The 13,962-nt window shown below is 45.3% G+C and overlaps 1 protein-coding gene across 4 annotated transcripts in view; it reads left to right on the forward strand.

Moving 5' to 3' along the window:
* The window catches only part of LOC129710404 (rho GTPase-activating protein 27-like), a 257,949-nt gene that overhangs the window by 222,024 nt on the left and 21,963 nt on the right, over window positions 1-13,962 (forward strand). For 3 of the 4 annotated variants that reach the window (XM_055657383.1, XM_055657379.1, XM_055657380.1), the window contains 6 exons: window positions 1,521-1,607; window positions 2,097-2,164; window positions 4,166-4,253; window positions 6,805-6,909; window positions 10,681-10,779; window positions 13,422-13,518. In XM_055657383.1, the coding sequence (XP_055513358.1) occupies window positions 1,521-1,607; window positions 2,097-2,164; window positions 4,166-4,253; window positions 6,805-6,909; window positions 10,681-10,779; window positions 13,422-13,518 (544 nt within the window). The remainder of the gene's footprint in view (window positions 1-1,520; window positions 1,608-2,096; window positions 2,165-4,165; window positions 4,254-6,804; window positions 6,910-10,680; window positions 10,780-13,421; window positions 13,519-13,962) is intronic. The other variant, XM_055657381.1, reaches the window with a different exon arrangement.

Below are 13,962 nucleotides of genomic sequence, written 5' to 3' on the forward strand. Positions count from 1 at the left end.
GGAAGAAACTGCAAATGCTAGTTTGTATCGAAGATAGATACAAAATGCTGGAGTAACTCAGTAGGTCAAGCAGCATCTCTGGAGAAAAGGAATAGGTGACGTTTTGGGTCGAGACCCTCCTTCAGACTGAAGCAAGTCTGAAGAAGGGTCTCAACCTGAAATGGCACGTATTTCTTTTCTCCTCAGATGCTGACTGACTCGCTGAGTTACTCCAGCATTTTGTGTCTATCTTCGGTACAAACTAGCATTTGCAGCTTCTTCCTACGCAAGATATTCATTGCCTGTGCATGGGAAGTCTAGTCCGCAATGTTTGTGTCTTATTCTCTCCCTGCTGTTTTGTATATGGAATTTATTGCAGGACATTTTAAAGTAAGTGCCTTGTTTTTTTCCTGGAAGCAAATCGGGGAAAAATTTAAAAAAAAGATCAAGAATGAACATGCAACAGGAAAGGAAGAGATGGTGTTAGAAGACGGTTCATACCACTGGTCTCTGGTGCACCAGCACTGACTCTGCAAAGCACCTGACAAAATGATTGCATTCTCAAGGGCCTGTCCCACCAGCATGCGATTGCATGCGGCTAGCGCGACCTAACGTGGTCGCTTGAGCCGTACAGCCTCGCGGGGCTGGTCCCACTTCGATCGCCGGAGCCGTATGGAGTTGTGCGGGGCTGGTCCTGACATCGCGCGGGGCTCCGAAAAACTGACACTGTCCAAAAATTCCGCGTGGCAACGGCCTGTCGGCCTGCAGCCGCATTGAGGCCGTACTCAGCGCCTCGACGGGTGTACGCACCATCTCGACGCCGTACGCAGCGTCTCGACGCCGTATGCAACGTCTTGATGCTGTATGCCTAGCGCGTGGTGTTGCGCGATGACGTCACCGCCCAGCGCGCCATTGCGCGACGACATCACCGCCCGATGCCGTGCGACATCCAAATTCAGTCGACCCGCCTCCTGCCCAGCTGATTGGTCAGTATGATGTCGGGACCAGCCCCGCACAACTCCAGACGGCTCCACGGTGGAAAGTGGGGCCAGCCCAGCGAGGCCGTACGGCTCAAGCCACCACGTTTGGTCACACTAGACGCATGCAATCGCATGCTGATGGGACAGGCCCTTCAGAGATCACAAAGTGCGTTTGCATCTTGGTCAGTTGTGCTGAATATAACATGTTTTACAGTGAACTGCAATGGAACCAGATTTTGGAAATAGTTTGGACAATGCAGTTATTACATTGGCATGGATTATTTTCTTTGCTGATGTGTTTTCAAGCTGAGTGAAGCCAACCATATTAACTCCAGATGTAATATCCTTCCACACTGTGTTTGGAGGTACAGCATATCAAATGATCTTGGAGATGAATGACCTTCTGATATTCATTGTCAGCCCTTTAGGACCATCCATTCTGCGCTGCAATAACCTCTGAGAGAATCCTACAAGGAAGGGAGCTTGTTGCATGGTTTGAATGCAAGCAACTAAATGCAATAAACCTATGAAATGAATTAATTTCTGTTTTGTTTCTTTAAGGCGTTATTTCCTACCCATAGACGAAATGCGTCTGACTTTAGTGCTGAGCTTGCACTTGGGCAGCGCGTTGAGATGCTGCTCCCACACGTTAGTGATTCCTCTTGTGTGTGAAGCCACCTCCTCCTTCACACCGATCCACTCTCTGTAATCCTGCATCCCAGCTTGACCCGCTCCTCTGTCGGAGTTTACTCTTTATGCATGGTGCTCCACCAGGGATCCTATCATCGGGTGACTTTTTAAAGATCTGAATTTTCAACTTTGGACAATTTTTGTTTAAATGTAGCCATCACTTTGTGCCTGATGCATTCTCATATCATTAACATTCCCATGGTGTTAGTTGGGGCTGTGCAGTGTCACTGAGTTTCTGACTCTCTTTGTTATGGAGACTCTGTGGGTATTCACTTTATTGTAGGGTTCTTGGTGTTGGTGTTTTCGGTTCTCAAATCCCAGCATGTAGCTCATTTCTGTTCCCCTTGTAACGCACCTATTCATTGGGTGTTTGATGTGCATGGGCAGAGCGTGGCTGACATTGTCCATTTGTATGTCCTCACTTGTGATTTCCCTTCCATTGTTTAGTCCCAATCGCTGGACAAAGCTGGAATTTTAAACAAAGCCAAGGTGGCAGATAACGGCAAGCGCATCAGGTGAGAAATCTTTCCCAATAACTCTCAGGATCTGTGTCTGCACAGTTCTGGAGTTCCAAATGCATGGATAATTTCAGTGAAATTTTCACCTTTCACCTCATCAGCCATCGCATACAGCACATAATCCTCTGACATTTTCACCACCTGCAATGGGATCCCACCCCTAATCACATCTTCCCATCTCCACCCCTTTCTGCTTTCCGCAGAGACCGTTCCCTCTGCAACTCAGAGGTTAACTCATCCCTTCCCACTCAAACCACCCCCTCCCCAGGTACCTACCCCTGCAACCGCAGCAGATGCAACACCTGTCCCTTTACCTCCTCCCTTGACACCATCCAGGGACCCTGACAGTCCTTTCAGGTGAGGCAGAGGTTCACTTGCACTTCCTCCAGCCTCATCTACTGTATCCGCTACTCCAGGTGTGGACAAGTCCAGGTATCGGCAAGTCCAGGCACAGACTCAACTATTGTTTTGCTGAACATATCCGCTCAGTCCGCCTAGGCCTATGCCATCTCTCGCCAATCATTTTAACTTCCCTTCCTATTCCCACACTGACTTTCTGACCTGCGCTTCCTCCATTGTCAGAGTGAGACCACATGCAAATTGGAGGAACAGCACCTCATATATCACGTGGGCAGTTTACAACCCAATGGTATGAATATTGATTTCTCTAATTTCAAGTAACCCTTGCATCCTCTCTCTCCGTCTCTCCCCCATCCTGGTGATCCTGCTAGTTTCACTGTTTGTATCCCTTTTTCACCTCCTCCACAGCAAAACAATCGACCATTGAGGGCTCCTGGGTCATCGGTGCCAACTCTAACTTGTTCTCTAGCTTTTTTATACCTCTAGTTTCCCTCTCCCCAGACTCTCAGTCTGAAGAAGGGTCTTGACCAGAAACATTACCTATTCCGTTTCTCCAGAGATGCGACCTGACCCGCTGAGTTACTCCAGTATTTTGTGTCTGTGTACAGCTTGCTTGTACAATAAATAGGATGTTATTTAAAGCTCTCTGACAGATCTCTTCCTTCCTGCTTGTTTCCTCACTTGCAAGTTAAGTATATTTGCAAAAAAAAGTGAGAAGCTCAGTGGGTCAGGCAGCATCTGTGGAAGGAAACAGACAGATAATGTGTAGTGACAGAACCTTTCTTCAGTCTGATGGAGTCGAGGTGAGATAGATGGTAAAACTAAGTATGGGGGTGGGATGTGGCAAGGGCAAGTGCTGGGGGGATCCGGGTAAAGTGGGATTGATTAGCAGATGAGAAAGGTGGGGGAGTGATGGGTGGAGATGGTGAACCAAGGCTAGAGGAAGAATAAAGCATGTGGATGGTGGAAGCTGATACGGAAGGAAGGTGGGGAGTGAAACGTAGGGCGAGAGGGAGGGGTGGGAAGAAAAATGTGGACCTGGGATAGGGAAAGGTGGGAGATGAGCGGATGGAGGAGGGGAAATAAATTGGATGTCAGGGGCAGGGGAGACAATAAACAAGGAGTTGGCCATTCGGCCCTTCGGCCCTTCGAGCCAGCACTGCCATTCAATGTGATCATGGCTGATCATCCCCAATCAGTACCCCGTTCCTGCCTTCTCCCCATATCCCCTGACTCCGCTATTTTTAAGAGCTCTATCTAGCTCTCTCTTGAAAGTATCCAGAGAACTGGCCTCCAACACCCTCTGAGGCAGAGAATTCCACAGGAGTGATAAGAGAGGTGTATGGGGGCATCAGTGGGGGGCGGGGAGGGCTGGGTGGAGGAGGAGGGGAGAGATGGGGTATCCTGAAATTGGAGAATTCAGTTTTCATGTCATTGGGATGTAGGCTGCACCTAATTTTTCTCGTATTATTTCATTAATCACCCATAATCCTATTGTGCCTGGTTCTTCTGTTACTGATTAATTCCCATCGGGGTTATGCACTGACATAGGATCAATCATAATTTCTCCTGTTGCTCACCGCTGCACCTCTGTTTCTGAAGGCTTGGCATAACTGATTTTGTTCTTCCTAATTTCAGGAAGAACTGGGCGTCATCCTGGACTGTTCTGCAGGGGGGAATACTGACATTTTACAAAGATCCCAAGAATCAGTCTGCAGGGAGCCTGGTAATGACATTTCTTTACAAATTTACAATATTACAAATTAAACCAATGGAAACAATGAAGTAGTGGGATCATTTTCACCGGTCTATGTTTACATCCGAGTCATTTATATATACCTAGAATTGTAATTAATTTATTAGTCAAGTATGTAAACACACAAGGAATTTGATTTGCCAACAGTCATACAAAGAACATGTAAAACAATATGCAACAAGATACATAACCACATAAAAATTAAACATAGACTTAAACAGCCACCACAGCGGCATGTGAGAGTCCCCAGGGCACACAGCATAAGCAGAGGCCCACACCATCAGTTCAATGTCCGGGCCACACACACATGCTCCTTCACCGTGATGTGACCAGAGTTGTACCGACCGCTATCACTCTCTCTCTCTGCAGTCCCCTTCCGCCCGAACAGTCAGAAAGCCTCCATACTCGCACTGGACTCCGGGATGTTTTAATGTAGCAATATCCCCGCAAACACCAAGATCACGGCACTCCCTCCGAGTCCTCACCAGTGCGGGCAGCACACCCTTGTTTTTTCGACCGCCTCACATTCCCCACTGTGATGGAAGGCAAATGTCTTATACCATCACATCATAATAGCAGTGCAACATAGATACCTGCAGAACTCCACTGGTCACAGACCACCAGACAGAATATCCTTCCCCCTGAACACTCTGTACTCTCTCAGTAAACCAGCTATGAATCCATACGACCATGTCACTGTTAATCCACTGCAGCTTAATCTTCTCGATCAGCCTACCATGTGGGCCTTTATCAAATGCCTCAGTAAAGTCCATGTCGACAACAACCACCACCCACCCTCATCGATCACCTTCGTCACCTCCTTAAAAAAACACAATCAAGTTAGCAAGATATGACCTGCTGCAAACAAAGCCATGTCGCACATTAACCCATTTTCTCCCAAATACGAGCAAACCCTATCCTGAAGAAATTTCTCCAATAGCTTCCCAGCCACTGACATGAGGCTCACCGGTCTAGATTCTTTCCATTCTTGAATAAAAGAATGACCCTCCAGCTACCCTTCAGTCTTCCGTGACCTCCCCAGAGAAGTTGCAAAGAACTTCATCAAGGCTCCTGCAATCTGCTCTCTTACCCCTTTTTCTAACCTGAGATAGATACCACCAGGTCCACTGAAAAGCTCTTCAAGACCCCAACACCATCTCTCTCAGTCTCAAACTGCCCTTGCATATTAGTATGTAGAAAGGAACTATAGATCCTGGTTTATACCGAAGGTAGACACAAAGTGCTGGAGTAACTCACCGGGTCAGGGTGCATCTCTGGAGAAACAGGATGGGTGACATTTGGTGTCTGACGAGGGATCTTGAAGAGATTAGTGTCAGTAAATGAGTTCTTGTAAATGAGTAAATGTAGACAGTGGATCAAAGGCCCTGTTTGTATACTGTATCACTCTGGGGCCTTTGCCTTGCTGAAAGTAAGTGAGTGAAGGGATTAAAGGGACAATGAAACATTCATTAGACAGGTAATGCTGAAGCAGGTACTATCGCAAAGTTTAAGAAACATTGGGTTTCTGAAACACAAGTACATGGGTAGGACTGGTTTAGAGGGATATGGGCCAAATTCAGGCAGATGGGATTAGTGTAGCTGGGACATGTTGGTCGGTGTGGGCAAGTTGGGCAGAAGGTCCTGTTCCCACACTGTATGACTCTGTGACTCTGCAGCCAAGAGAGGTGAGACATTACTGGAGAGGATGGAAGGAAGGAGCAAACTTGTACAAGAGATTGCAATTGGAGGGATTGAGAGACGGAGCGAGGCATACCAGTTTTAGGGCATTGTTGAAAGAAGCAACATGCTAAACAGATTTAAATATAGGTATTATAATTGGAAGCATTTAGTGTTGGGGGGGGGGGGGGGTTTGTAACCCATCGAGGATAGGACCTGGGGGAGATTATGGGTGGCAGGGAGTCTGCAGGAAGTGTGACTATTGGGGGATGGGATTGGAAGAGTTGATGTTGGGTTTGGATGAGAAGTGCCTGAATCAGGCCATGTTGAAGGGGTCAGTGAAAGATCACAGAGTGACACGGCTGTGGGGAGTGGAAAGAGCCCAACTTGTTCAAACAATATGTCCGATTACAATCGGCTTGCTGTGGGAAAGTTGCAATTTACCTCTGAATCGTTCCATTTTCTACATTCTATTTGACTAAATGCAGTCAAATGATATCTGAGATGGCAGAGGTAGAAAGATATGTTTTGTAATATCATAATTACTTAACAGAGTAGAAACAAAAATAATGAAATGGAGATATTTTGGATTTTTCCTGATTATTAAAATGAAATAGCAAATCCATGAATGTCGCAATGGATTGCAAACTGTGTCTGGAAAAGATCAGTCGATTGATCAAACCTTCCCCCCCGACCAGGATAATTGAAGCAAATTGAGCAGATACCCCCCTCATTTAGCCCACCATATCTCTCTGATCTTCGCACCTCCCTTCCCTCAGCTCTAAGGCAATCGTTTGGAAAAGGCCAACAGCATCTTTCACATTCTGTGTTGATCTTTGTACAGAAACAAGCTATTGGCCAGATTATACCTGAATATACGGTTGAACTGAAAGGAGCAACAGTCGGATGGGCGACAAAGGACAAGTCGAGTAAAAAGAATGTGTTAGAGGTGAGAGCAGAGATCTTTCATACAAGACACGCATGGAATTGATTTCTCAAGCTTCTTCTGAAAGAATCTGTGTTTTAGTTCTTCAATCGATCAGATCATGGAGTATTTTATAATGCATTCTTTTCTCTCATTTCAGTAGAGGCATCGACATATTTAAATAATAGTTCTCTTACAAAACGAATGAAATCAGACATCCTTTGTTTAGAAACATAGAAAGTAGGTGCGAGAGCAGACCACCAGGTCCATCGAGCCCGCACCGCCATTCGCTCATGGCTGAACACTAAACAGACACACTTACCCACAAACAGTAGACACAAGACACAGAACACAAGACACTACCCTCCCCTTTATACCGCTATCACCCCTCTCCACCCCAAGAACCTCGTGATCTCCTGGGGGAGGCAAAAAACCGGATAAAAACCCAGGTCCAATTCGGGAAAAAAATCCGGGAAATTCCTCTCCGACCCCAATCTAGGCGATCGACAAATTGTCCAGGAGATCACTCGATCTCTTAAACTAAACTAACTGCAGCTCTACTGTCCATATCCCTGCCCAAATAAATAGCCCCTTATCCCCTTGGCAGCTAAAAAAACCAAATCTATTTTAGTCTTAAGATATTTAAAGTTTCTGCTTCCACACTCCCTGGGGTGGTGAATCTCTGGAATTCCACCCTCTGGGTGAAGAAGTTCTTCCTCATCTCAGTTTTATAAGAGAGGGAGTTATTCTGGCAACTATGTCCCCTAGTTCTAGTTTCCCCCGATCATGGGAACAAGGCAGGTGCATCCACCCGATCAAGGAGTTCACGATCTTATATGTTTCAATGAGATCGCCTCTCATTCTTCTAAACTCCAAAGAGTAGAGTTCCAGCCTACTTAACCTTTCCTCATATGTCAATCCCCTCCCTCATTGCAGAATTATTATTCTTGTAAACCTTTGCTGCACTGCCTCCAGGGCTAGTACATCCTTTCTTAAGTATGGACCCCAGAAAAAGTTACACAGTCATTCTTAATGTGGTCTCACTAATACTGTGAACAGCTGCAGCAAGACCTCCGTGTTTTTATAGGCAATCCCCCCAATAAAGGCCAAAACTCCATTGGCCTTGATGATGGCTGCTGCACCTGCATACTAACTTACAGTGATTCATGTACTATACCCTCTAGATCCCCTTTGCGTTGCATTACACACGCAGCCCTCCTCATTTAGAAATGAACTTGCCCTATCTACCCTTTTTGGCAAAGAGAATGACTTCACATTTATTAGTATTAAATTTCATCTGCCAAGTTGTTGCCCACTCATCTAGCTTTCTATATCCTTTTGCAGACTCTTCCTATCTTCCTCATCCCCTACTTTTCCTCCCTTTTTTTTATCGCCCGAAAATTTTGTTTTATTACACTTGGTTCCTTGCTGCAATTCATTTTTATAAATTTTGAAAAACTGGGGTCCCAGCACCGACCCTTGCGGAACCCCGCTAGTTACCGGTTTATCCATCCCGAGTATGAACCATTTATCCCCACTCTCTGCTGGAATCCTATTTGTTAGCCAATCCTCTACCCTATGCTAATATATTACCCCCAATCCCATAATTTGTTATTTTTAGCAATTGTCTCTTATGTGGCACCTTGTCAAAAGCCTTTTGGAAGTCCAAGTATACCACATCCACCGGTTCCCCTTTATCCACCCGGGTTGTTACTTCCTCAAAGAATTCGAGCAGATTCGTTAAACAGGACTTCCCCTTCACAAAACCATGCTGGTTCTGTCCGATGAAGTCATGTTTATCCAAGTGCCCCGTTAGTGTTTCTTTAATAATTGTCTCTAACATTTTACCACCCACCGATGTTAGACTAACCGTCTATAGTTACCCGCCTTCTGTTTACTTCCTTTTTTTAAATATAGGTGTTACATTGGCCATTTTCCAATCCCATGGGACCGTTCCTGCCTCCAGGGAGTTTTGGAAAATTATCACCAATGCATCCACAATCCCCACCGCTATCTCCCTCAAGACCCTCACAGTAATCCATCTGGCCCCCAGGGATTTGTCCTCCTTCAGTCTCATTATTTTCCCTAATACCACCATCCTTGGTGATTTAATAGTATTTAGCTCCTCCATTCCTACCGCCCCCTGTTTATCCAGCGTTGGAATATTTTTGTGTCTTCTATGGTGAAGACTGATACAAAATACTCCTTTAATGCCTTTGCCATTTCCATGTTCCCCACCAACAACTCTCCAGTCTCACCCTCCAATGGACCAACGTTCACTTTAGCCACCCTTTTTCTTTTTATATAGCTATAAAAACTCTTACTATTAGTTTTTATGTTGTTCGCTAAATTCCTTTCATAGTCTATTTTCCCCGTCTTCATCAGTATTTTCCCCAGCATCACCTCCAACCTGAACCTTTCTGCCATTCTCACTGAGCGGCATGTCCAAACTCTGGTTGAATATTCTGCTGTTAATTTCCATGATTAGCATCATTTTATGTAGACAACTGAAGCTACAAAATGACTGATGCGTGTATGAAGAATCGTACACTTCAGTATAGTGGTTAGCAGGCAACAAAACATTTTCACTGTATCTCAGTACACGTAAACGCGGTAAACTAAACAGGAACTGAACTGTTTCCATCAAATCCAAACTGTCCTCGATCTCTAAAACTAAAACTACCTGCAGCTCTACTGTGCTACCCATTCATTTTATTGCAAATAAATAGCAAGATCATTCTCTTCCCTTAAGGATAAGGGGGAAATCCTTTAAAACCGAGATGAGAAAAACTTTTTTCACACAGAGAGTGGTGAATCTCTGGAACTCTCTGCCACAGAGGGTAGTTGAGGCCAGTTCATTGGCTATATTTAAGAGGGAGTTAGATGTGGCCCTTGTGGCTAAGGGGATCAGAGGGTATGGAGAGAAGGCAGGTACAGGATACTGAGTTGGATGATCAGCCATGATCGCATTGAATGGCGGTGCAGGCTCGAAGGGCCTAATGGCCTACTCCTGCACCTAATTTCTATGTTTCTATGTAAATCCACCCAGTGATTTGGCCACCTTTGCCCTCTGTGGCATGGTATTCCACAAATTCACAACTCTCTGGGTGAAAAAGTTTTTTTTCTCACCTCAGTCTTAAATGTCCTCCCCTTTATTCTAAGACTGCGGCCCCTGGTTCTGGACTCACCTGACATTGGGAACATTTTTCCTGCATCTTGCTTGTCCAGTCCTTTTATCATTTTATATTTTTCTATAAGATCCAGCATCTTTCCCACCACTGAAGTTAGGCTAACTGGTCTGTAATTCTCCGTTTTCTATCACTCGCTCCTTTCTTGAAAAGTGGGAAACATTAGCTATCCTCCAATCTTCAGGAACTGATCCTGAGTCTATTTAATATTGGAAAATGATAACCAATGCATCCACTATTTCTAGAGCCACCTCCCTGAGGAACCTGGGATGCAGACCATCCGGCCCTGGGGATTTATCCTCCTTCAGACCCATTAGCCTACCCAATACTATTTCTCGCCTAATGAAAATTTCTTTCAGTTCCACTACCCCCTTAGATCCTCTGTCCTCCAGTACATCTGGGAGATTGTTTGTGTTTTCCTTAGTGAAGACAGATCCGAAGTACCTGTTCAACTCATTTGCTATTTCCTTGTTCCCCATAATAATTTCACCCGTGTCTGCCTTCAAGGGTCCCACATTTGACTTTGCTAATCTTTTTCCCCTTAACATACCTAAAGACTTAACAAATCTCATAACAATGTATTAACAATACTCTCCTTGATTTTCAGTTGAAAACAAGAGGAGGTTCAGAGTACCTCATACAATATGACATAGACTCTGTCATTGGAGACTGGTATAAGATGATCAATGAGTGTATCCTCCAAACGGTATGTGCCTGGAAATGAAACAAAATTATACTTGTGATTGATATTGTTTTAGAGATGGAAATGGAAACAAGCCCTTCAGCCACTGAGTCCACGCTGACTATCAGCCACCCATTCACGCTAGTTCTAAGTTATTCCACTTTCACACTCACTCCCAATATAATAGGGCAATTTACGTAGGCCAATTAACCCACACGTATTTGGGATGTGGGTGGAATCTGGAACAGCTGGTGAAAACCCTCTGGCCCTGTGAGACAGCAGCTCTACCAGCTGCATCATTATGTAACAATAATATTCAGTGGGGTCGTAAAAATGGTACTGCCTCGCAGCGCCAGAGACCCGGGCTAGATTCTGACCTTGGGTACTGTCTGTGGACTTTGCGTATTCTCAAGGGTTTTCCCCAGGTGCTCCAGTTTCCTCCCAAATGCCAAAGACGTGTGGGTTAGTAGGCCTCTGTAAATTGCCCCCAGTTTATAGGGAGTGGATACAATATGATAGAACTGTATTTATCCCAGGAGGGGAATTGATCTGCCAACAGTCATAAAAACACTAAATACATGAAACATGAAATTAACGTGATGAGTGAAAAGGCTTGAGCGATGTGCAAAGATTGGGGATGGTGGGGAAAGGGAGGGGAGTCAGTCTCAGTCTACCCCACGACAGAAGGGGGGTGGGGGTGGGAGTTGTACAGTTTGTTAGCCACAGGGAAGAAGGATCTCCTGCGGCATTCTATCCTGCATCTTGGTGGAACTAGTCTGTTGCTGAAGGTGCTCCTCAGGTTGGCCAGTGTGTCATGGAGGGGGGGAGCTGTATTGTCCAGGATGCTCCACAGTTTGAGGAGTAACCTCCCCTCCAAGACCAACCTCCCATGAATCCAACTCCATTCCCAGGGGGGAGCCAGCCTTCCTGATGAGTTTGTTGATCCTATTGGCATCCGCAGCCTTCGCCCTGCTGCCCCAGCACATGGCAGGGAAGAAGATGGCACTGGCACTGTCCCTTCTTGTACAGGGCCTCAACGTTCCTGGACCAGTCCAGTTTACTGTCCAGGTACACTCGAAGGTATTTGCACTTCTTAGTAAACTGCACATCCACACCATTGATGGAGACAGGGGACAGGGGTGTTCCTCTCCTCCTAAAGTCCACCACCAACTCCTTAGACTTGTCAGTGTTGAGCTGCAGGTGAATCAGCCCACACCACTCACCAAAGTCGTGGACTACTCCTCTGTATTCAGCTCCCCCTCCCCCTCCCCCCTCACTGATGCAGCGCACAATTGCAGAGTCACCTGAAAACATCTGCAGGTGGCAGGAGACGGAACTATATCTGAAGTCCAAGGTGTGGATGGCAAACAGGAAGGGAGAGAGGACCGTCCCCTGTGGGGCCCCGGTGCTGTTCACCACCATGTCCGAGACACAGTTCTGTTGCCTGGCATATTGAGGTAGTTGGTGATCCAGGACACCAATGGAGCACCCACCCGCATCTACGTCGGAGAATGTAGAATAACATAGATCTAGTGTAAACGGGTGATTGATGGTCAGTGTGGACTCTGTGGCTGAAGGGCCGGTTTCCATGCTGTATCTCTAAACTAATAATGGGTATTACTTGCCCCAGAGATGGAGGGGAGTCTCCAACCTCCAAACTGCAGCCCAAATGGGCAGATGATCAGATGGTGAAGGAACTCCCAAAGTGTTGTTTTATCATTTTGATCAAACAATAAATCAATGTGCTGTAGCACAGCTTGTGTATTGTGGTGTGTCCATGCATCTGCTGTGTTGCAGCAGCTTGTGCATTGTGGTGTGTCCATGCATCTGTTGCATTGCAGCAGCTTGTGCATTGTGGTGTGTCCATGCATCTGCTGTGTTGCAGCAGCTTGTGTATTGTGGTGTGTCCATGCATCTGTTGTGTTGCAGCAGCTTGTGTATTGTGGTGTGTCCATGCATCTGCTGTGTTGCAGCAGCTTGTGTATTGTGGTGTGTCCATGCATCTGTTGTTTTGCAGCAGCTTGTGTATTGTGGTGTGTCCATGCATCTGTTGTATTGCAGCAGCTTGTGTATTGTGGTGTGTCCATGCATCTGTTGTTTTGCAGCAGCTTGTGTATTGTGGTGTGTCCATGCATCTGTTGTATTGCAGCAGCTTGTGTATTGTGGTGTGTCCATGCATCTGCTGTGTTGCAGCAGCTTGTGTATTGTGGTGTGTCCATGCATCTGTTGTATTGCAGCAGCTTGTGTATTGTGGTGTGTCCATGCAGCTGTGTTGCAGCAGCTTGTGTATTGTGGTGTGTCCATGCATCTGTTGTATTGCAGCAGCTTGTGCATTGTGGTGTGTCCATGCATCTGCTGCCCTCGTACCCCTGGTGTTTTGATGTCTGACACTTTGGATGGAAATTTCTTTCTGAACGATTTTCCGGTTTTAGGAGTTTTAGACTAAATGTCTGTTTCTTCCCATTTATTTACTACTATCTCCATATATCATGTGTTGTGGCTTTGTTTGTCTGTTGTTGATGAAATATGAAAATGGGTCTGCAAATACAAAAAGTATTCTCAATCAAGCTTCTACTCTGATTGCTTCCTGGAAACTTCGAGAGTGTTCAGAACAGGCTCTTTACTCTGCAAACGTTGCATGGTTAATCTTTTTGTTTCCCTTCAAGATGGACCCAGTGAACACAGAAGAGGTTGACTCTCCTTATGACATAGCCGTTCCAGAGAGGCTCAACAACAAAGAGAAGGAGGAGAAGCGAAATCGCTGTAAGTCTCTGCATTACTTTGAAATGTTATCAGAATGATGCAGATGTCCAATATCAATAGCACTGAGCTAAATAATTGACCAAAGAAAAGTAGTTACAGGTTCTTGGTACTGGAGTGCTGATTAGTTCATGATAAATTAGGCTGATCAGCATAGTTTTGTTAAGGGGAGGTCTTGTTTGACCAATTTGTTGGAATTATTTGAAGCAATAAATGGCAGGACAGACAAGGAGTGTCGGTGGATATTGTTTACCTATATTTAGGAACGTTACAAAATTTTGAGATTTTAAAAATTAAGCATGTAATTTATCCCATCAGATAAAGCATAAAAATAAGTTTAACTTGATACCTAATTAATTTTCATATCTTCAGTATTAAAAAAGTTATGGTCATTTTCATACCCGGAAATTAGCATCTTGTTCCCTATTGCTTTTCCATTGACTTAAC

This window comes from Leucoraja erinacea, chromosome 27 (genome assembly GCF_028641065.1).
Source record: "Leucoraja erinacea ecotype New England chromosome 27, Leri_hhj_1, whole genome shotgun sequence".
Classification (NCBI taxonomy): domain Eukaryota; kingdom Metazoa; phylum Chordata; class Chondrichthyes; order Rajiformes; family Rajidae; genus Leucoraja; species Leucoraja erinaceus.